The sequence below is a fragment of the Poecilia reticulata genome, chromosome 10, assembly GCF_904066995.2.
Source record: "Poecilia reticulata chromosome 10, P_reticulata-male-v2, whole genome shotgun sequence".
Classification (NCBI taxonomy): Eukaryota; Metazoa; Chordata; class Actinopteri; order Cyprinodontiformes; family Poeciliidae; genus Poecilia; species Poecilia reticulata.
Window position 1 is genome coordinate 27,446,218 of NC_088839.1, and position 23,349 is coordinate 27,469,566.

Below are 23,349 nucleotides of genomic sequence, written 5' to 3' on the forward strand. Positions count from 1 at the left end.
GCACCAATTCACAACAAATTCGATCTCAAGGGAAATTACAAGACAACAGGTTCAGATTTATGGAAACTTATTTGTTTGAAGTTCAATTTGAATCAGTCTAATTTATCCCAACAGTTGTTCATTGAATGCCCACTGTGTAAAAAGGTATCTGTGTAAAAAAAGCCCAGCTGGTTACAGTGAGTCATTCACTTTGCAGCAATCCCTCATCCTCAGCAAGCCTCTCTGACAGAAGAGAGCCATGATGTCCTTTTAGCAACAAGAGACCTCCAAACCTCCAGTAGAACCAGGCTTTGTATGAGTGGCTGCCTACAGCAGGAACCATTATGTGAATCATGACGCATGGTCCATATACCGTGACCCGCCGACCCTCTTCCCTCTTTAATATTAAAAAACTACAACTTCCTCAGACACAATTTAACATAAAAAAATATGTTGTTGCTTTAATGACAGCATTAATAAATACAAACTTGAGGAATAGTCATTGCTTGTGCTAAATGTTCTTAGCAACAACAAAACTAACAGTCAGCAGGCATCATTTGGTTAAAAATTAGTAAAAAGTAAGTTCACACAATCAGCTAAGATGCTAATTGTGTGATTGTATCCTTTACTTTTTCATGAACCAATAAAAAAAAAGGAAAATTACTATATAGCACATTAATTTACCTACATGACAGAATAAAATGCTATCCCCACAGTTCCAATGTAATCCAAGTTTTATTAAAAGTTAAAAACCAGCTAAAAAACTTTACTCTCACATTTATATCTAAATTCTGATGTTAAGAAACTCTACACTCTCTTACTAACCAACTTGACCTAAGCTTGGATGAAGGCCCTCAGCAAAATAATTTAATTAATTACCTACCTAGCAACAGAGCTGATTGGATGACAATGAATTTCTGTTGCTTTTCTAAATAAATTTAGATATGGTCAGTGTACAGATAAGACAATCACAAATGAATAATGGTTCAGCATCTAAAGGCCTCTCTGGGCTCAGAGTGCTCCTCGTCACACCACATCGGCATAAAACTAATGGAAAGAAAAATTAATAGAAACAAAGTCCAGACTTTTCAGTAAGCCAAATGTTCTGTGAATTACTTAATATTCAAACTGAATTAGGGGTTTTCACTTGCTGTAGCCCAAAATATATCACTCTTGGTGTAATGAATCAGATGAATTCTAGTTTAGCGGCACTTATATAACCTGTAACAAAGCCAGTTATTGTCACCAAATACAAGATATTTTAGAACTTTATGTTAAACATCTGGACTGATTACTTCTAAACATTTGGACATAGAATAAACACTTTTAATCCATAGTTTGAGCAATTTACAATATATTCCATGATGAAATCAAGCTAAAATGCTGTTAAAAACCTGGAGCTGAAAGTGAATAAAAACAGTTAAAAAATTATAATCAATAATCTTCAAAGAACCTCCAGAACATTTCCTCCAGAGTTTTATGACTTTTGGCTATTTTATTCAAAACTGAGCCAAAAAACTTTTGGGAGTTTAAAGCTTTCAGCTTTGGATAAAATGTTAATTATTTCAGAAGGTTATTTTCCCCTCATGGATCTGGTATTTTGCTTCATGCATGGTTGATAAGAAAAAAATGATCACCTTCTCTGCACATCACGACCAAACAGCAACAGGAATAGAAAAATATTAAATAACCTTTTCAAAAACATTTTCAAAATCTTTTTTCCACAGCCTTGTTTGTTCTTCTGTGAGCATGTGTCGGGAATATATATTAGCTCAATAAAAAGTAAAACTACCTTCCCCAAACCATATATGCTACGCCTTATACATATTTAATGTCTTACAGCCATTGTAAAAGTTTTTGCTGAGGGCAGCTCAGTTGCAAAAGAGGCAATCCGATGTAATTTAGCCTCTTATTCATTTAATTTGTAGCTTCTGACTTTTCTTTTTCCCCCTCTGCTTTCTTTTCCTTTGCTTAACTTATTTGTTGATGACAATAAATTCAACTTCAGCTCTCTGGGTATGAGTGCCACTTAGAGAAGCTTAAATTGGGTGTCAGGAGACATACAGAAAGCAACGATTTCTCCAAATATCTATGTTTTACAACCCACTCAAGACACGATAATGGAACACACTCCACCAAACCTCCTACACTTCTTCGCCTGAAAACACGAGGTGTGTTTGATTTCTGCTGCTTCATTAGTTCCATTCGGTGGTTTGGGTTTGCCGCAGTGATGAGTTAGTGTAAAATGAAGATGTCAGCACAAAAAGCTGTTTTGTTGACCAGTTAATTGGTCCCCGAATACGGCGCGCGGATGATGAGGGGATCGGAGGATGTGGGTTTGGATGAGCCTCTGGGGACAGATCTGTCGCCAACAATAAATACATCTGAGTTTAGAATTGGTGCAGTGGTGGAAGGACCATTTCAGCTCCCACATCAAGTTGATGAAACATAAACAGTATGTGTGCTGTGTTGTTAGCAAAGGGCTTAATAGCAGGATACAAAGTGCAAAAGTAGAGATGCACAGATAAAAGTTCTGGAGCGTTTAGCTCTTCACATTCTCTTTCTGGGTTGATTTTAGCTTCACTGTAATGTTTTTTTACGTCAAGATTACGTTCACATATCAGGCGAAACCAACCCAAATTTGCTTTTGTTGCCCAAACATAATGTATGTCTGTTTGAATGGCCCTATTCTGACCTTTTCATTCTCTATGATAGCAGTCATGATCATTATAGATGTTTTTTCTGGAAGATTTATGACACTGTTTAATATTTGTTAGAGGTTCTTTGGTTGTGACAGCAGCGTGCCGAATAAAACTTTAACCATTTGTTGTTTTCAAGTCTGCTTTATAAATAATTCAATTAGTTTGAATATCACATGTAATATTATGACAATGTAAAGTCAGTCTTGGTTACATAAATGGATCTGTGAGATTCTAACTCACAGATCCATTTTTGTTAATTTTTGTTTTTATATTTTTCACAGATTCAACCATTATAGGTGATAAATAAACGTTTTGGTCCAACTTGAACTGATGCAAGGTTTGCATTCTTTCACCATGCAGTATTTCCATAAACTACTTACATAAAATTAAACATAGTAGTTTATTTCAGTCATTAACAAAATTCAATGGTTGATAATACTGTAGAGATACTGAAAAGGTAATTAGTAAGTAACTGAGGACTCAGACTGTTTAGCTGAATGCTAACCCAAGATGGATGCTGCCAGTTGCTGCTGGGAACTCTTGGCTCTGGTATTTTAAAATTTAGATGCTCCAAAATGCAAAACCAAATGTCCTGCAAGATATAATCACATAAGTTGCATGGGTTATCAGCTGGCCTGAGGAATCACCACTGCACCAACCAACGCCCCCTGCTGTTTTTCCCACCTGGCGTATAATTCTAACATATGGCATTTGGTAGAGATGGCATAACCTGCAGGGAAGTGAATGCACTGAACCAAAACGCTGCCCAGTATCAGAAGTGTAGTCACAAACAGAAAGCATTAATGTGAAACAGAGACAAGACAAGTATTCGGGGGTTTTGTCAAGAAACCTAATTTCCGGTTGTGTTGATGAAGAGATAACAGTAAAACTGTCCCAGGGCCTCAAATCATGTCCTCTGTGGACAGCTCAAGGATTGTCTCTTCAGGAATCGCACTGAGCATAAAATCTTCACTACAGGGAAAAAAAAACCTCACTGTTTTCCTACACTACACATAATCCATTAAAAAAGCAATAAAAGGAACTACTCTGACATTATTCAGCTTCCTTCTTCTGAGCATCTCTGAAGACAACTGAGGGTTGAAACAACAAGCAGGAAGGTCAGTGAGAAGAAAGAAAAGCTTTTATTTATTCACTGATGTACAGTCTTTTAAAACAGAAACACAGATAAATATGATTATAGAAATATTCAAATGGGACATGAATGAGTTCATCTATAAAAATTCCTAATGTAAAGACTAAATGGAGGGATTTAATAGAAAATTGCTACTATTTTTAAGATTTTGATTCACTGGTTGGTTTTAAAACATCATGTAATAAAACCACAAGAAACTTCAACATTCTATAAAAAATTTTAAGCACAAAATAATATATGCAAATGGAAATAAATACAGTGTATGAGAAGACAGTCATTGGAATTTGGCCACACAGACACATTTGTTTGGACTCCAGGCTAAGATGCATAAAAAGCTTAAAATGCATCTTATTGCTGCACCGTAATCTCATGCTGTCACATTTAGAAAAGTACAAACTTTAACATGAGTTCAGTGGGAAATAAATGAAGAAATATTTACATTTTAAAGAATAATCTCTGCCAAGCTTGCAGGGCAGAAATTACTCATCTATATTTACCAAGTTTAGAGCATAAAAATAGGTTTTTCACTCGTTCCTCTTTATGCAATCTCTCTATGTCATATGTCCTGTCTTGTGCTCCCTTCTTTTCAGTTTATTTCTAATAATTTCTGGGCTCATTTGGTCATATGGGATGGTAATTGTTCCAGTGAAAGACCAATTCATGACCCAATTTCAGACTAATTTGACCAGAGATTTATTTAAAGTGTTTTTTTTTTGTTTGTTAAAATAGAAACAGCTAGAAATAGCTATTTCCTTATATACTTTATATATATATATATATATATATATATATATATATATATATATATATATATATATATATATATATATATATATATATGTTTGTTTGTTTGTTTTTTGTTTCAGAAAAAAATAACTTAATGTAATTTTTTTCCCTTAATCTTTCAATTTGAGACTATGTTGCTGCAACAAGAATTTGTAGTTTTTTTTACACACCTCAACCAGGGATCAATAATTGTACATTTCTATGTTTCCAACAGTGTTAAGAAAAACATCCAACTCTTCTTTAAACGCTTAGGACAACCAAATCAGTATCGAAAATGTTAAACCAACTACAAACATTTTTTTAGAATAAAACATTTATTTTTATGATATGCATGTTTTTTTTGTTTTTTTTCCTGGCATAAATTCTCTCTGTGGGACGCCTGCGGGGTGTTTTTCACAACACACATTTGTACATATTGTTCCCAGGGCTTTTGTATTTAGATATTGCATTGAGGAAAGTCCCAGACCCACCTGGCGGGCGCCGGCGAGCTCAGGGGCCGTTTAAAGCGGCTCTGCGGTAAAAGCGGCTTCGATGGATGCTGTTAGCAGAAGTGCCGAGCCGAGGCGTTTGTTTCATCCTGCTTTATTGCTGTTGTCACTTGTTTTTAATGAAAGTGGAGCTCAGCTGAAGAAGAAGAAGGGGAATTTATTTGCAGGGATGCACCTTTGCAGGACGAGCTTTGATTGCTCTGCCCATTGTGTGTGTGTGAGAGTGTGTGTTAGTTACAGGACATTTGATTTAAAAAAGCCTGAGACCTGTTCACCTCTCTTTGATCAGATACATTTATTTGTGACGTTGATGTTAAGAACCGCACAACTACTTTTGTTTCAATTTGGTTGAATGCTCTTGAAAAGCCTTAGATGGTGGATTGTATATTTGTTGGATTGAAGTAAAGAAATGCATACGTGTGTGTGCAACAGGCTAAATCATATCAGCTGCAGAAGGTGAAAAAGTAACGAGGCATGTAAAAAGCAGGGATGTGCATGAAACAGTGTGTTTACTGTATGCCTCAGGGCGCCTCCACATCTGCATCCGCTTGTTTACAGAATGCGTGTCTCTGTGGTCACATTTATTATGTGAGTCTGCTTATTGATGGAGCCTGTGTGATCCTGTGTGATCCTGTGTGATCCTCAGGAAACTCATTGAAAAGTATTCATGCCCCTAGAAATGTTTCAAAATTGTGTCACTTCCCTACCACCGAACTTGATGAACCAACACAAACTAGTGCACATGGAGTCGAAGGAAGAAAGACTAATAGTGCAATTTTCTCTTAGAAACCTCCCCCCCACCCAAAAGACTGAGAGTTCATGACTAATCATTGTTCTATCAGCAGATTCTCTCTTGCAGGTAGACTGAATTACAAATTGCAGTTATGGACTTTTTTATGTTTTATCTATCACATAAAATCCCTCTTAAACATTAAAGTTTGTGAAAAAACATTAAAAAGTTCAATGGGTATGAATACTTCTAATTGTTTACCTATCATGTGCTCACATGTGATATGTCTTTACTTTCAAACAAGAATGTCTGTTGACCTCTAGTTACAAGTACTTGTAGTTACAAAGTAAAACCCAGTAGGACCTTTTTGGGTTGTTATGTACAAAAAGTCAAAAAGATGCTTCTGCATCACTAAAGGACCAATATTTTTGTCCCTCCACTAACTGGATGCAAACACACATTGTGGTTTTACTCTTAGTTAAAGTCTACTCCCCAGATAGTGGCTGTCCAATCATAACTTAGCAACATTAAATTAGCATGGCAGGTCTGTCAAGCTTCACTTTCCCCCAAATGCACAATTGGTGTGCGCTGAGCCTGGGATAATGACTCTCCACAAGAGTGGACGGATGAAATTCGTTTTTATCTAACGCACAGGGTTGGTATTTTTCAGGCTCGCAAAAGCTGGTTTTAGCTGCCAGTGGCATTTGTTATTCCCAGAAATCCAGGTGCTTCTTTGCTTATCTTAATTTTCTTTTATGAGTTTTTTTGCAATAAAAGACACACAATTTTAGGGGAGCAATTAAAAACGTTAATGGAGATGTAAATATAAAAAAACTTATTCAATTGTAAAATTAAATATATAGCATGCAAATGCAAATATTTCTATCACATTTTCCATTTATTGCTTCAACTTAGTTAATTAAATAGCACTGTGTGTTGATGTGAGTCATTTTGTAAATGGTAAACAGATTAAGTTTATATTTCTAGTTGTGCTGAATCATTACACTAGAATCACATTTATGAGGTGGCGTTTATAAAATTACACAGTTAAAAATTAGCAGCAATAATTTGGGTTATTTAACTTGTAAAAAGAGGGAAAAAGGGTGTTCTTTTCTGAGTTATATTTTCATCATGTTTTCCAATCATTTGTAAATTTTGTAGTTCCAAACTAAATATTTAATTTGGAAGCTAAATATTTTTTTAACCAACTAAAGTATATATTTAACTCTAAGTCAGCTACAAAATTGCTAAATATTTAGCTAACATGCATTTATAATGGTTTATTCTTTACTTGAATATTCAGTGTAGTACAATAAATGAGGAGAGAAAACAGTGATAAAGATGCGACATAAAACGATTCAAAAGCTGGAGTTTATAAAGACCCAGCTTTTCATTTTGGTAGTTCACTTCCAGTTATCAGCAAGTAAATTTTCATTCACTTCCGTCTAACCTATTTATTTGGCTCAATATTTAGCTTCAAATTAAATATTTCACCTGTTAACCAAATATTTAGTTTGAAGATAAATGTTTAATTGGCTAACAAAATATTCAGCTGGTTAACTAAATATCTAGCTTCAAACTAAATATTTCATTATTGAACTAAAACATGACATACTATTTAAACGTATTTGCACAAATTCTGTGCTTTAAAATAGTGTTGGTGAAAGCAATGTAAAAACTATTTTTATGCAGAAAATCTCACTCTAATATGAGGTTAATGAGTTGTTTGACCCAGTACGAAAATGTACTTTTTTATGACACAAAAGTAATCTAAACAATTTACAGATTTACAAGGAAAGTTGTTGCAAATTATCGAGAAAGCACTCTGAACTATGACAATAACAGACTTTTTTAGACCACAAATATTTTTATCCCACAAAAATGCATCAGACTCAGCGAGCAAGCTTTCTCTGCTTTATCATTTGTGACAGATATGAAAAAACATAAACTCTGTGTGCAAATCCAAGTGAATGAAATGTGTGTTTCATTCAAGCTGCAAACCGGGCGTTATGTAATGAAGGATCATGGGAGCACAGACGTGTTTGTGAGCTCATACACGCTGAGGCTAACATAAGAGCAGAGCTACAGAAGCCTGTGACTCACTGCCAACCTGTCCTCTATGACAGTTAATGAGCTGTGTCTGCTTTCTCTTTCTGTCTTTTTCTGCTACATCCCATCTTCTGTTTTATTGAAAAAGCTATAAAACAGAGTGAATCTCTCTCCTTCTGCCCTTTACTTGATGGGTATTAAATGAACTGTTGTGGCAGAAAATAAGAAGGTGGGTTTTAAGCTTCCCCTCATCTCTTGTAGTTTTTTTTTTTTTTTTTTTTTTTTTTGCATCATCCACTTCAAGAAATGTCAGGGAAAGACAAATTATGACATCGCTCTGCTCACCTCCCCCCTGCCACACAGTGAGAGGACCTTCATGGAGGGATTTTGAACAAAGCCAGGGTGCGAGGGACTTGAGTTAGGCCTGCAGAGCCCTTCTGAGAGAAAACACTCTGATAATGTAACACCAGGTGGTTTTATGGATAAACTCTCAGACATATCAGAGCTTGTACTCTGCGGGTTTGTGCAGGCTTCATACATCAGACAGATACAGTCAGGTGCCTCCCCAGGGCATGCTATTCACCTGAAGTCCATTTGTCTTGAAGTGTGTTTACTCCCAGCCTGTTTCTCCTTTCAGTTGGTCAAACTTGTAGGATGGTTGAAATCTCATCGGAGGGCAAAGGGTTGATTTTCTGTCAGAAACAAAGTTTGTATAAACTGCAACCCACAGTTGATATTGTTGTAATTTTGGATCTGTGGAAAAAGAAGTAGAAAAAAAAGTACAAATATGCAAAGCAAAGATGCATTTGCTCTACAAATTAAATTAGTTCACAGTCTATTTCAAGCCAAATGGTTTCTGTTCTTAATGCTTGAGTCAGTTTCAAAATATCGTTTTTTGTGTAACCACATTTACTTAAGAATAACTGCAGTTTCAAACAAATTCTTTACAGATGTAATTTTGAGCCAATTAAAAAAATAAGTGCAATTCAAGTCTATAGTTCATTTTGAATTTGGCTTCTTCCTAATACATAAAAAGCAGTTTAAGATAATTCAATAAACAATAGTCATTTTGTTCATATCTTCTACCTTCTTACTTTAATTACATTCAGTCAGATTTGTGTTGTGTAAACATTTTGCTCAACAAGTTTCTGTTGCACAACTTGAAACAAACTCCGTGAATTTCATGTCATCTTGTTTCAATTCATCTGTGTAACTTTACCATTATACCATCTCACTATCCTGTAAGTAATATCTGCTTTCTAATTGGATGCTGTACATATAACTCACATGAAGAGTGACTGCCTCAGGCAAACTTTAATGATTTATTTCCTCTTTTAACCGTACTTCTACAACCTACTCCATGCCTTAGCCACAGTTGTGTTTCTGCCTGTGTATCTGTGTGTGTGTGTCTGTGAATGACTCTGACATGATATTTCTCCCCCTTGGCCTCGAGCGTTCGTCTGACTGTGACAGGAAGAGTAATTGGCCATCAAAATAATCCAGACCCCTTCCTTCATTCGCAGCCAGCCCCCGGCAAGTGGAATTAGACATCGCGTTGAGTCAGGGACGTTAAACACAAACTCTGTGTCCATGTTTTGTAAGTGTGTGTGTGTGGCTGTGTGTTCGCAGGAGGCGTAGTCTGACCTTAAGTTACATCATCATGTATCAGAGGTTGACAGTGATGCAGCCTGTTCACTCATTAAACATTTAATTTTGTCATGCAAGGCCACATTTTTACCTCACAAGGTATGAAATAAATATAAAGCACATCAATGTGAAGACAAGCTGGCAAAGTTGTTTGCTGTTCACAGTTAGATACGTTATATCAGCTGAATAGACTGTTATACGTCACTTTTGATTTAAAAACTACTCATTAATAGATTAAAAAATCTTCTTGTAAGAGAATGGTGCATGGTCAGGATTTTATGCACATATAGTTTGGTTATATGCAAACAATTTAGGTCACTTTGCAACTTAAAGCAAAGTCATTTTTCAGACATGCTAACATGTCATAGAGTAAAACCCAAAGACTTCTGAAACAATGCAACCATATCACATAGATGCAGAGGTTTACCTCTCAGGAGCCTGAGATGCTGCCTCGTATTAAGCACACACAGCAACAATGTAGCTCCTCTCCGACCAGATGGCAGCTGGAATTGTTTTTGTCAGAAAAGCAAATCAGCATTTTTAAGGAAAAAATTAACAGAGCTTTAATGGCACCAAATTATCAGTGTTTAAAGCTACAGGAACCACTAAAGCAATCTGGAAAACTCTTTGAAACAGATGTGCACATTAGAGCTGCAGTTACAAGCTTTGACTGTTTGTTAAATCTGATTTCTGTGTATTCCTTCACTTTGAAAGTAACTAACTGCAACAGATTTTCCTTATTTTAGATTTTTGCATGGATGAAGTTACACATATACAGTCATGTTGAGTGTATTTGCATCTTATTTTGTTGTCTTTTCTAAAGTTAGTAGTGAAGCTCGCTGTCAGTCCAGTGCCTATGGATTAGGAAGTAGAAATAAATGGCACAGAGTCCAAGAGCAGAGAGACATTCAAGTCCCATCTAGGGAAAAGAGAAGAAAATGGTTGTTAATGGTACAAATTAAACATTCTACCCTTAAAAAAGAAAAAAACAGAAGAAAAAAAAACTTTGTAGATTTATTTCTTAATTTTAATTATTCAATAACCCAGCGCTCTATACCATGTTTGTTTTGTTGATTGCTGACAGAAAGCCTGGAATCAAACACATCTGGTAAGAGACAGAGAATGGATTATAACCCTGATGGTTGAAAACCGAAGTCTGCTTCTTTATATCGTGTTCGCTGATAACAACAGTAAAGTTTGTGTAGTGGACATCAGTATTCACAGCGGTTAAGGACCACAATCACCCATGAATAGCTAAAAGAAATTTTAGCTATCTCTATTCCCTTTAAGAAAATGGATATATGAAATCTGCCATATGAAAATCTGTTTGTTCATTGCTTTCATCTTCAAAATGATGAGTGATCAGTTTTGTTACCTTAAGCTTGGTATTAAAACTGAACAGTAATATTTCTTTTGAGTCAACCTCCGTGTTCCTCTCTGCCGCTCTCGTCCACCAGGTAATCCTGTTTTTGTTTGTTCAACTTGGAAATCCAATGATTCAGTGAAGTGTGTTGTTTTTCTGCTCACCGTCGCTGTAACTCACTCATCTGTAAACTACCTTCAGAGCCTCATTTGATCCCTGAGAGAAGAAAGTAACTGAACTATTTTTGAACCAACACTATTTTTGAACAATTGTAGTTTCGTATTTTGATTGAAATTTATTTTGTCGCCATTAGTTTCCTTATTTGTTCTGAAGTGTTTTACAAGTCACCCGGCTCTCAGCGGGCAAATGTTTTGACGTTGTCAGGTTTGTTTGGAGGTTTTTACTTGTTCATTCAGCCATTATTTCAGTCTGTTTTTATAATGTCAGACAGCTACTTTAGCTTTGTTTACTTCCTGCAGCCTCTTGTCGACTGAACTCCGCTTTTATCATTGATGCTGTTTCCGTTTATGATCACACATGAGCATTTCTCTTAAAGAGACATCTTCACACCTCAACACCAGAAGCCAAACATGCACCGAAGAGAATGAAATCTGCTGTGCTTAAGAAAAATAAACCAAATGAAATGAATTAATAAAATACACATGTACACTAATAGGCCATTTTATTAGGTATATTTGACTACTATGTATTTCTATTTGCATTTCAGCAAGGTCTCAGAAATGCTCCTCTGAGATTTTTGGTTTGTGTTGCTTGTATGCATTCAGAGTTGCAGGTTGCATAGCTGCAGCAACAGAGATTGTTTCTGCAAATAATCTAGCAGGATAACAAATGTGTGAGAGTTTTTTTTTAAGTTCAGCAAATATTGCAATCAACTTTTCTAATCAATTGAAACTGATTAATTGAATCATGTTTATTTGTTTGAAGACATACTCATGTTACGTATTCTTGCTTTACGATCTTGAAGAAATGTGTTGCTTTTTCTATTTTGAGGCAAACTTCAATCTTCACTTACTTCTAATATCTTGTTTAGTTTTTGGTACATTTTTTTGAGCCACTGTGCTTCACTTTAAAACAATCAAATGTTTCATGACTGAGTCATTATTTAGGTATTTTTCCTTTAATTTTTCAGGTTTCAGTCAGAACAATACACTTAAGTTTTAAAGCCTTTTCCAAAAGTGTCACAAATCAACTCAGGACATTTAGTGCATTAAAATGTGGGAGAGGAATGAACAGTGGTCCTGTGCTGAAACTGATCCTCCTGGTTTTCTTATGATCATCAGTGTAAATGATACCTAATAAAGACCAAAGCAAAGCCATCTTAATGGCCTGTTCAATGTTTATTCTCCAAATGAACATTTGTGTCGATAAAAACAGTCAATCAATACATATAAACCTGCATCTAATCTCACTTCTTATTTTCTTTTTCACTCTGTGTCATTTCTGCAGGACCCCCTGTCAACGTAACCTGCAACATTTTTATCAACAGTTTTGGCTCCATTGCTGAAACAACAATGGTAAGCTTATTTATTATCACTTCCACTTAGCAGCACAGCCTTAAAGCAAAGATTTTCAAACTTGTCACTGGTGTCTGTGTGTGGATTTGGATGCTTAGGCCCGTAATGGAGACAGTCACATCTCACCAGAGCCTCATCTCAGCTCTGGTAATTTTCACTTGAAAAATGAAGTTAATTAAAATGAAGGCTGTGTTGATATTCAGTGCATCCGAAGTTGCATTTTTACAACATTTTGAAAAATTAAAAGCCTTCTGACCTCTCGGTGTTTGGATGTTTCCCCGCCTCACTGGGCCCACATTTCATTTCATTTGAACGAGCGCATCACTGCCGCCACCATTAGCATAACAACACAGCGACTGCAGAGCTGGCGTGTCTTTTTACAAGCAATGAAGGGAAAATTTACACCAGTTCATTACACAGGAAATCCATTAGTATAAATATAACAGAAGCATCAACGTTCACTGAGCAACAAGGCTCAGAGCAGACATGCTGTGTGTGGTGGTTTGCAAAAACAAGCCACTGTCACCCGCCTGAACCCTGAGAAATTTCTACATTTTTCCAATGAAAGCAGTAAATCTTTCAGCTGAATAAACCCTCTGCAGGGATTCTGAGGTCGTGACAACTCATACTTCTTGCACATACATTTTTGGGTTCTAGCTCGTCAGGTTGGATTAACAATGTGCAAATGCACAGAAATATTCAAAGAATTTCTTTAAAATTTTATTCAATTTAATTTAGCTTATGCACATAGTGCCAAACTGCAACAGATGTCATCTCAAGGCTCCATGCAGACAATACCTTTCCTATGCAGGTATGTATAATGTAATTATGTAAATATTGAGTTAGGTTCATAACAGTCTGCATTCAAATAGTCACATAAAACATGACTCTTGTTGACAGTTGGTTTGACAATAAGATTAGGAATTACACAGGCTTTTGTCATTTTCTCTCCTGTCATCAACAAAGTTCTCATGCCGTTTGCTGATCTTGGACAAAAAGATGAATATTAGGCAGGTGCAATAAAGGTAAAAAAGTAAGTTAAATAAGTCTCTAGAAATATTGTTGTACAGCAGAGTTTTATTGCATATCACATGGAATAGTAAGTGTAAATGCTATTATATATTGCGTTCGAGTAGTCACTTGATTTTGCTAGAAAACCTGGAGCAACAGAGATGAAGGGTGGCACAAATGAAAGGACAAGCAAAAGCAGAACAGACTATGTGAAAAATGCCTTTGATACAGAGATCAGCAGCACCTTTACCATGTGTCCTTTTCAGTATACCTTCAGATCTGGTCTCAGACTGATAGTTAGCAGCCATCTTTAAGGAATGAGGTTAAAAATCTATTAAGGGCTTTTAAATACTGAAATTATTTATAGTCATAATTCTACATCACAAGCAACAATTGTAATCTGAATCTACTGTTCAGTTTGAAGAAAGAACTGAGTGATTAATACCTGATACTTGTCCCTCTGTAAGTAATTTGCTTGTTAGCTGTTCTGACTGGCTGTCAACCACTGAGCCACTGGGAATGCAGCCTCTTTTCCATATCACCTGTTCAAAAAGCACTTTTTGCGAGTTGAATTGCTTAAATACGCATCCTTGAATTTCTGTGTTTTAGGAAATTTTAAATGTATCGGAGCCCTAAACACACACTAAAGATAAAGAGAGACAAGAAGGGCTTTTGGAAGCATTGATTTGTTCATGGAAGAAATTACACATTTAGCTCATTAGTGTCGGCAAATAGTTAAGCAGATAAAAACATCCAAAGCAAACTGAAGACTGGCTTTTAAAATGATAACATATCACCTTTGATCATCTTTCTAAATTCCCACATTAAACCTGAGTTTGGCCTGAAGCTGAAGGCCAGTTTAAGTATAAACTGCTGTGTAAAAACTGTCCTCTTAACGTTGATAAAAGGACACACACAAGGCGGTGCTGCCGGTGAAGAACAGTGATCGATGGATTCAGTAGAACGGCGCAGTGCTTGTTGAAGTACCGACGCAACACGGCTTCATTTCTGCTTCAGCACTCCCACTGCTTCTTCACTCTGCCTCATCCTTCTTCCTCCACCTCTTCTGCTTCCCTCATTTCTCTGCTTTCTTCTCCCCATTCAAGCGTCATGCGTGTGTTACGTCTCTTTAGGTGGAGAACTTCAAACATCCCTTTGTGTTTAATTTACAAAAAGAAAAAAAAAATACCTCGGACATAGTAAAAGAAAAATTCTGGAAATGCTGCAAAATGATGAAAATGTTGAAGCAAAATTGAATGAAAAGCTCATATTAAACCAATAATTATTTGAATTCATCAAAAATGTGATGTTTAGGACTAATTTACTGTGTCATTAAAAATAAGACATGTTTGAAGTCCAAACTTTAAAATACATTTAGCATAACCACAATGTTAAAGCTATCACTGAGCGAATATTTTAAAATGCCGTCTACCTTCTAAAAAGAAAGTAACTTTCCACCATATTTTATTAAAAATCAGCCTTTTATTATTTGCAAATATAAAATTTTAACATGGAGTAAGACATATAACTGTTCCAAGCAATTATATGGAAATAAATGTGTTTTTATTTGTTACTGTAAAGTATCTGTAAAAATTTCCTTATTTAAATCTTTACAGATATTTATTTACCATTATTAATTGATAAAAAATAAAACAAAAAAATGTCATTAAATGTATTCAAACGATCATAAAATTTTAAGCCCAAAATTGAGCTATACTATGTTTTCTTTTCTTGTATGTCTGCAAAAACAAGAACATTTTATATGTTTTTTTTAGAGAATATTAAAAAAATATCTTCACATGAAAAACACCTAAAGCTGTAAATAATCTACAAACTATAAATCATACAATTGTATTAATTAAATCATAAACTTGGATGATGTTGTCACAAACATTAAACCCAAACTGATGATTTCAGATTATGACCTTCCCCGGTCAGTCTAGGTTAACTGTGCCAGTGTTTACTGAATGATCAGGCTTCTCATTTACTAAAATCCCATAATGATCCAGAGAAAAGTTTGCTCTCCGGATCCCTCTGTAAATTTACTTGACATCCCGCTGTGCTGCCGGCAAACTGTGGCTCCATCTGAGGCCAAACAGGAAAAAAAAAAGGCATATTTCTGCCTCGCTGTCGTAGCCGAGCAGATGTGCTACCATAATGTGCGAAGCTCCATATCCTCCTCCTCCTACCTGAGCAGACTCCATCCAGGAGGCCGACAGGATGTTATGACAGGCGTGGAATTAGAATATGGCTGCAGATTTTTCTGCAGTTGTTGTTGTCAAAGGAAGCACACGGAAAAGAAGAGGAGGATTGTAGTCCTTTATGCGTGGTTTACTGCCTGAGTTTAATGCATGCTGAAATGAGTTTGGTATTGTGTAAGTACAGCAATTCCTCTGCTAATGGCTCCGCCGCAGCATTCCAATGGGGGATCATTTTACTATGTATTTTAACAGTCCAATGGCCTTATGTCACATCCTTAGATGGACGGGTTTAATACAGATCTGCTTCAGTGTCAATAACATTTTTAATAACCCGATTACTCAAATGAGTCATCAGCTCTGTCGAAAGCCAAACTCCAGCATGAAATCAGCCATTTTTCACTAATATTACTTTCCCCTCATTAGAATGCCAAATTACTTTTTGCTCATTTGAATTTTGGAGTGGAGCGCCATTCGTTTCCTGACTTCTGGCCAACGTGTTTACTGTTCATCCATCTGCAGCCATGACAAGCCTCTGTTCAATGAGGCTCCATGCAGAGCCGAACATGTGCAATGTGTTCGGGTGAGAATAGAGATTTCATTGTATGGAAAAGCACAGCAGTATACTTTTCCAGCATAGACTTGATACAGTTATGTTCTGAAAAATAATGCAGGTCGGAGCTGCAAATTTAGTCACTTAGTCACTGATGCCGCTCAAGCTGCTCTCTCAAGCTGAAAAGTTACTTGTTCTGTGTATTTCAATGTACTAAGATATTTGCACTAGAAACTTGACAAAAATACTTGGTAGGATTCTGTGATTTATCGTATCTGCTATGACTTCCCTTCTCCTTTTTGTCGATCGAACACATAGAGTGACGTTCCAATAAAACAGAACATTTTGTGGTTGTGACTTAAAATGTGAAAAAGTTCAAGACCTCTGAATTCTGTAGCAAGGTTCTGTGTTTCTCTCGTTTCTTTGAAGATTAAGAATGTTTTTTTCGTTGTTTTGAGTGACTCTACTGCAGCCGTTTCTACTTAGCTATTTGTTCCTGAGCTGAAATCAAACTGCAGGCATCTTAGTGACTGATGACGCTGGAATAAGCCCACAGCTCTCCTTCGTTCTTCCCTCCATCAGCACACACTCCTCATCTCTGCAGCGTCTTAGGTTATTTGTCACTTTCTCAAGCAGAAAAAAAGGTGACTCATTTAGAAAAGGTCGAGCTCATTTGTTTCATGTGAGATATTTGGTGTAATAAACAGTGATAAACAGAGAAGGAGCCTGGCCGAGGCTGTTGCGGCGCACACATGTTCAGCTCAGCGGCTGATTGCTTCTTGAAATGCCACCTGCTGGGGCTGCTGGCGTGGCCGTACCTAGTCGCTGCGATGGCTTTTTTCTGCTACGCCACACAGTTTAATGACAGCCCAAGCAGCCAGGCTCCATATTCCGAGAATAATTGACAATTAGAGAGATCGAGGGGCAAACTGAATGCCAATTCCACACAGAAGAGACCTGGACTCTTATTGTGAAACAGAGAATGAAGAATGGAGGGTTATACAATAAAGCTCAGAGGGAGCTGCAGTTAATATGCTATAGCTGGATCGACTGGCCTGCACACATACAAAACAAAGAGACAAAGAAAGGACATAAAATACAAACCAAAAACCTTTACTGTATGTCTTCTGGCAGCAGCCGAAGTGATCTCATAAAGGATAAAGAGGTGCTTTACTGCAGACATTATAAACGTCCGATCCTATTCCAGCTCTGGCTCTAAGCCCCCAAACAAATCTTTAATTGAATGTTGGAGTAATAAGAAATAACATGAAGTAACAGCTAGTGCATTGATCAAAGTCCTAATGCTGTTAAAAGTTCTGCATGCAGGAAAATGTAAAAATTGATCCATTCAGAGGGAAAAGTCAAACATTTCTCTCCCTCCACCAAAGATCCTCTGGGTGATCCAGAGGTATTTCCGGAGCACAGCCGCTTGTTTGCCCTGGGATTCTCCAGAATAAACGTCTCTGTCACGTCACAGTCTGGAGCTCTAAAAAGTTTAATGTCATCTAGATCCTTGTAATCGAGGAAACTGGAACAAATGCATCTGAATTTGCAAAAAGCTAACCATGACAAAGTGGCTAAAGGACATATGTACTCCTTTGATGCATTGTGGTCATAGTGGACAATCCTAAGTTATTTGACTCCACTGGGCCACTTGGCATACTGCCACCTAAAGGATGGGGGGTGCAAGTTCAACTGAAAATTCTGAGCATTTCAAGATCATCTTGACAGAGTTTTTATAGTTTTATGTCCTCAAAAAATAGCTGGTACATCAGCTAAAAACTAAGCAGTACTCTAAGTGTTAAAATGTTGAAACACTTCTTTAATGTTGGGAAGAAAGTAAAATTAAAATGGACATCATGCAGCCTCAACAGTATGCTATTTTTCTTGAACATACTTCAATAAAGGCAAATGTTTCTGATGTAAAATATATATATTAGACTAATTTGCAAGCTTTTCTGCTAAAAACATTTTTGCAGTTTCTTTATTTAAAGATCTGAAGTGCAGCAAATGTTATAGGATACTGGCAGCTAATTGTAAAATCAGGTACACATAGCTTGTGTAAAAACCTTATTGTTTCCTCTTTGTGATATTTTAAACTGATCATCAATTTTTAAGTTCTCCGGTTGCTTCCTGCTAATTTTCAGTTCAGAACCTTTATCATCTACTGACCAAAAGCCTTTTGAAAAATTACAGAAAGTTCAGACTGCTTAGAACAAAAGTGTACAAAGTTTTTGCGTGACATAAAAAAAATGTGTGCAAGCTGAAATAGCCGGAGGTGCTTTCATCCATAATTTCTAACTTTTAAAGACCAAACATGTATCATCTTATCTAAAACTTTGCTTGACATAAATCACCCTACCATAGAAGAAACCAGCCTCTTTTTCTGATTCATCTAACCCTCGACGTGTTGTCACAGTCTATCTCCCCGTCTGTGTTTGGAAGACTAAAGAAGCAGCAGCTCTGTGACCTTCAACTGCCAGGACTCACATCCATCTGCTTGTCTGCTGTGTATGCCTCTATTTCTGTCAGCCACCTTATTTTTGGCTCAGCCTCCCGTGACTGCTTTCTAACCAAAGCAGAGATGCACAACTTCTGCGGTATTTCTTTTGTTGTTTCGTCAATTAAGATCAAGAAGCGATCAGAAGGGAAAGAAGTTTACAAAATGGCCATGTGATGATGTATTTTATTGGGAAACTATTCCTGTTGCAGCCCAAAGTGATACACCTCTGTGATCAGTGAAATATCAAACATATATGGATGAACACCCATGAGTGCCTTCTCATCCATGTGTAAAATCCTGCCCATCACTCTGTCGCTCCAACGTTTGGTTTCTGTCGATGCCGTATTCCATGTGGAGCTGTGGCATCTTGAGTCAGCAGTGCAATGACCTATGAGAAGCTGTTTTCCCCTCCTTTTCCCTCGTCGTCTCCTGTTCTGGTTTTATAGAGAACATCTCCCTGTGGACGCATTTACAACCTTCTTTTCAAGGGTGTACGCTTTGTAACTTTTGGCATAATTAAATGTTTCTGCCAAATCAATTTCTTCTGAGAATGTTGCTCTTGTAGCAGAGGGGAGGATATCATGTTGTGTTGCTCACATTTTGTCTTTCTTTCATCTGATATTTTTCTTGCATCTTTGCAGAGATTGTTTTCTAGATCCTTCTTTTAAATGCAGCAACTTCACAAATAACATAACAAGAGAAATCACCGCATGATTCCAAAGATATGTCCAACTATGCTTTAGATGTGAATAAGTTACTAGAAGTAGCTTTGCTAAAAAATACTTGATGCAAATGATGAATAAAATTAAATTGTATGTACTGAGAAACAGAACATTTGACATAATAGCCATTTTTCCAGTTTAAGATAAACAACACAAACCAGAGCTCAGACTAAACTCAAGGTGGAAGGATCAACGTTTTAGGATTAGAACCATTATCAGAGCAAAGTGGATAATCTTGTAGCCCTACAGCAAGAACATACTGCTTTCAAATCTAATTTGCACATTCTTCACGTTTTGCTGCCAGTTTTGTCAGGGAACTCCAGTCCTTCAAGATCCACAAACATGAGTAGGGATTTTAAATTGTCCTTGGGTGTGGATGTCACATCGGTTTTTCATAAATTACAGCTTTTCTTACCCATAAACCATTTTTTTTCTCCCTCTCTTTAACCATTTGACGTCCATCATATTTTCCTTCTGCTTGCAGGACTACAGAGTGAACATTTTCCTGAGGCAGCAGTGGAACGACCCCAGGCTGGCTTACAGCGAGTATCCCGACGACTCGCTGGATCTCGACCCCTCCATGTTGGACTCCATCTGGAAACCTGACTTGTTCTTCGCCAATGAGAAGGGGGCCAACTTTCACGAGGTCACTACAGACAACAAGCTCCTACGCATCTCTAAAAACGGCAACGTGCTCTACAGCATACGGTCAGTGGAGGACGTACCTGGTGCTTCAGACGTTAAATCCCATCCTTTTATGTATGTCACGGTTTTTATTAGGATTCTAACCCTGCCGAGCGAGCGAAGGCCATGCGAGGCATGACTGTTCGCCTGCTCCCAGTGGAGCAAAGAACCTGATTGTAATGGTACAGATTTTTTACGGTTTGCTATTATTCTTATTCACTACGACATGCTGGGTGGAAGAACCAGGAGCCACTGGAAAAAAATTTTAAAAAGCTGGTCTGGTAGGAAAACCGAACCGTTACTCAGGTATAAAAATGCACACCATCCAGTACCTAGGAGGCGCTATTGTGAAGGACAATGTGTTTTTGCGAATAACTCCTAGACCATAAGGTCATCGGTCAAAGACTTTATATCAGCTTAATCACTGTATGATTCTGGATCACATGACTTGGGCCACACTCTGAATACTGTGGTAAATCGTATCAAAAACACAACCTACTTTAGATTATTCCTCATACATTATAAACTGGATTAGTGTCAGACTGTGTTGTAAGTTACAACACAGTATAGAAAAAAATTACATCTTTTTGATAATTGAGCAAATGATGCAACAGCAAACATCTTACCACTGACTACCACAAGCGTTAATTCTGGCAGTGATGTCATGCCTTAACGACAGCAAACATGACATTTAAAGAAGGCACTTTTCATTCTCAACAATTTTACAAATTCTTAACAAGATGGTCTTTGAACAGCGAAGAAATAATAAAGAAAGTTTGAACATAAAACAGCAATATTATATGTGAATTTTAGCATTGTATTGAAATATTAATAAGCTTTAATCTGACAGAAAAATGTTTCCCTCTTAAAAATGTTCCATTTCAGCATTTAGAGCAAAATGATAAAGTCTCTGCCACATTTCAATTGATTTGACCAAGACTGAAAAACTCCAAGCGTAACCAATAAAACTGAAGTTATGGCTTGAACAGATAGTTGTATATTTTCTGTCAAAACAAGCTAATAAATACAGAAACCCACTGCTCCATTGCATTGCACCCTGCCCCGTCCAAAACGGCGTACAAAGCTAGCAGCCCAATTCCATTCGTTGCATTTTTGGTTTCATATTCCACCACGGGTTTGATTCTTCCATAATGCTTATCGCATTGTGGGCCTGTTTTGTGCTGGGCCGAGGACATTTTCAGTCTGTAATTATCTGCAGAACTCATAAATGAAATTATACCAGGTCATAAAAGGCATCAAGCTGCACTCTGGGACTCTCTGCGGCAATATCTAATAGACTGCTGATGCTGAAATATTTCTCCATCATATTTTCAAGGTTATCTTGGTCTTATTTTTGTTTGTTCTTTCGCTCTTATTCATTATTTCAGAATCTCCGACAGTCAAACTGTAACATGCATCTCGCAGCTTAAACTATTCGAAATCAGGAGGCTGTTTTATGTAAAACTGAAAAAAATATATTATTTTGGCATTTGTCACACACAGCGACCGGTTTTTGTTTATTTGATCAGTTATAATTCCTGTATGCACTACAACCCAGTTGCCATAGCAATATAACAGGATAATTGTGCATGTATTTGGGGTATTCTAGCTATATTTTGTGTTACAAATATCCCCATGTTATTCCCATGTCTGCTTGTTTTTTACTGGATCTTAATTTTTTAAATTTAAATCCAGGAAATGTATCAGAAAGTTTAGAATGGTTATCATACTTCTAAAAAATATATGACCAGATCTGTTGTTGTACTAGGAGGTTAAATTGGTTAAGGTTGGTTGGAAACTATTTTTCACTTTTTTTAATGAACAAGGAGCATTGAGGGAAACCAAGAAATCGAATTCTCTTGTGATAATTTAATCAGGAGTGATTGAAAAAACGTTTGATCCCCTGGTTAGGAGAGATGGTTTTACTGGAACTTTTTTCCTTATTTGGTTTCTTCCTCTCCTCATTTTCCGTGCGGCTTCCTGTCTGAGCCTCGAAGAGTTACAGCCTCCTTCAGCCAACAAACCTTTCAGCCTGTTGGTGTTTCCTCCTACTTGCTTTTACTGCAGCGGCTTGGGGCAGATGAAAAAGCGCAGCAGCAGCCGTGGTAATCTACTCAGTCCTGTTAGTATTCCAGCGGTGCCTCTGATCCGTTATCAACCTCAGCTTTCACCTTCATGTCCAGCAGGAGCAACAGGAAGATTGGTCCTTTATAAATATCGTCAGAGCACAGAGACATCTCGCGCTCTTCCTCGCCGCCTCTCATTTTTAAACTTGACATGGTCAGAATGAGCCTCTGTGTTGATCAGCTTCATCTCAGATGTGACGAAGCAGCTAGGGATATTAAACCATCTCTGGGGGATGCAGCAGAACGGGGCTGATGTGAATGTTGTTTACTCTGTTTTTGATGTTTATCGCTCCACAGAAAGCTTTCGCTCTGTGGAAAGCGTCGACGCCGCTTTCTGTGTTGAGATGAAAGTGAACCCTCTGAGATTGGATGACCAGGTTTAGATGCAGCCGCTGAGCTGATATGTTGTTCAATTTGTGCAAGTCGAGCGCTGTATCAAAAGCGAAAATTTATGATTGTTCAGGTGTATGACTTCTGAGATCAAATGGATTGTCTATTTTGGACTAAACGCCCCGGAGTTTACCCAATATTTTCTCAAAAAGCAGACGGTAATGTAGGAAAGAAAACACAACTTCCTCTCTCAGACCTGCTTTGGTTATTCCATCCCAGATATTTCCATCCTTACACGGGGAAAACCAATCTGAGGCGTGCCGTGAAAATAAAGTAGCATAAATGTGCATTTTTCCTGACTGTCTGTCAGCTGTTTGCCTTCAGCTTTACTTGTACAAAAATTTCTTTTTTTCCCCATGACAAACCGACCTCTTCCAGAGAAAGCAGGAAGTTATTTTCCACGGTAAAAACCTGCTCAACCGGCCACCTCTCTTACTCCATCTGCTGACTCTGTACAGGTGTTCTAACAGGTTGAAACCAATTAAAGTTAAAGTCTAAACACTGAGTTATTCTACTGTTTGTTTTGAAAATCCCAATACTCATTGACTTGACAAATCATGTGTATTTATGTAATTATAGATTATATGACTATTGATTAGAGGTGTACATTGTTAATTTTATTAATTGTGCTTCCTTAGCTGCAAACAAGGCCAACTTCTGCATACAAACATGAATAAATCCATCTCAATACGTCTACTTTCCAACAGTTTTGATAGTAACACTCAGAGGA

General features: G+C 37.1%; 1 protein-coding gene across 3 annotated transcripts in view; it reads left to right on the forward strand.

The window, feature by feature from the left end:
• Nucleotides 1-23,349, forward strand: part of glra1 (glycine receptor, alpha 1) — a 123,906-nt gene that overhangs the window by 55,214 nt on the left and 45,343 nt on the right. For all 3 annotated transcript variants that reach the window (XM_008420835.3, XM_008420836.3, XM_008420837.3), the window contains 2 exons: nt 12,365-12,432; nt 19,904-20,127. In XM_008420835.3, the coding sequence (XP_008419057.1) occupies nt 12,365-12,432; nt 19,904-20,127 (292 nt within the window). The remainder of the gene's footprint in view (nt 1-12,364; nt 12,433-19,903; nt 20,128-23,349) is intronic.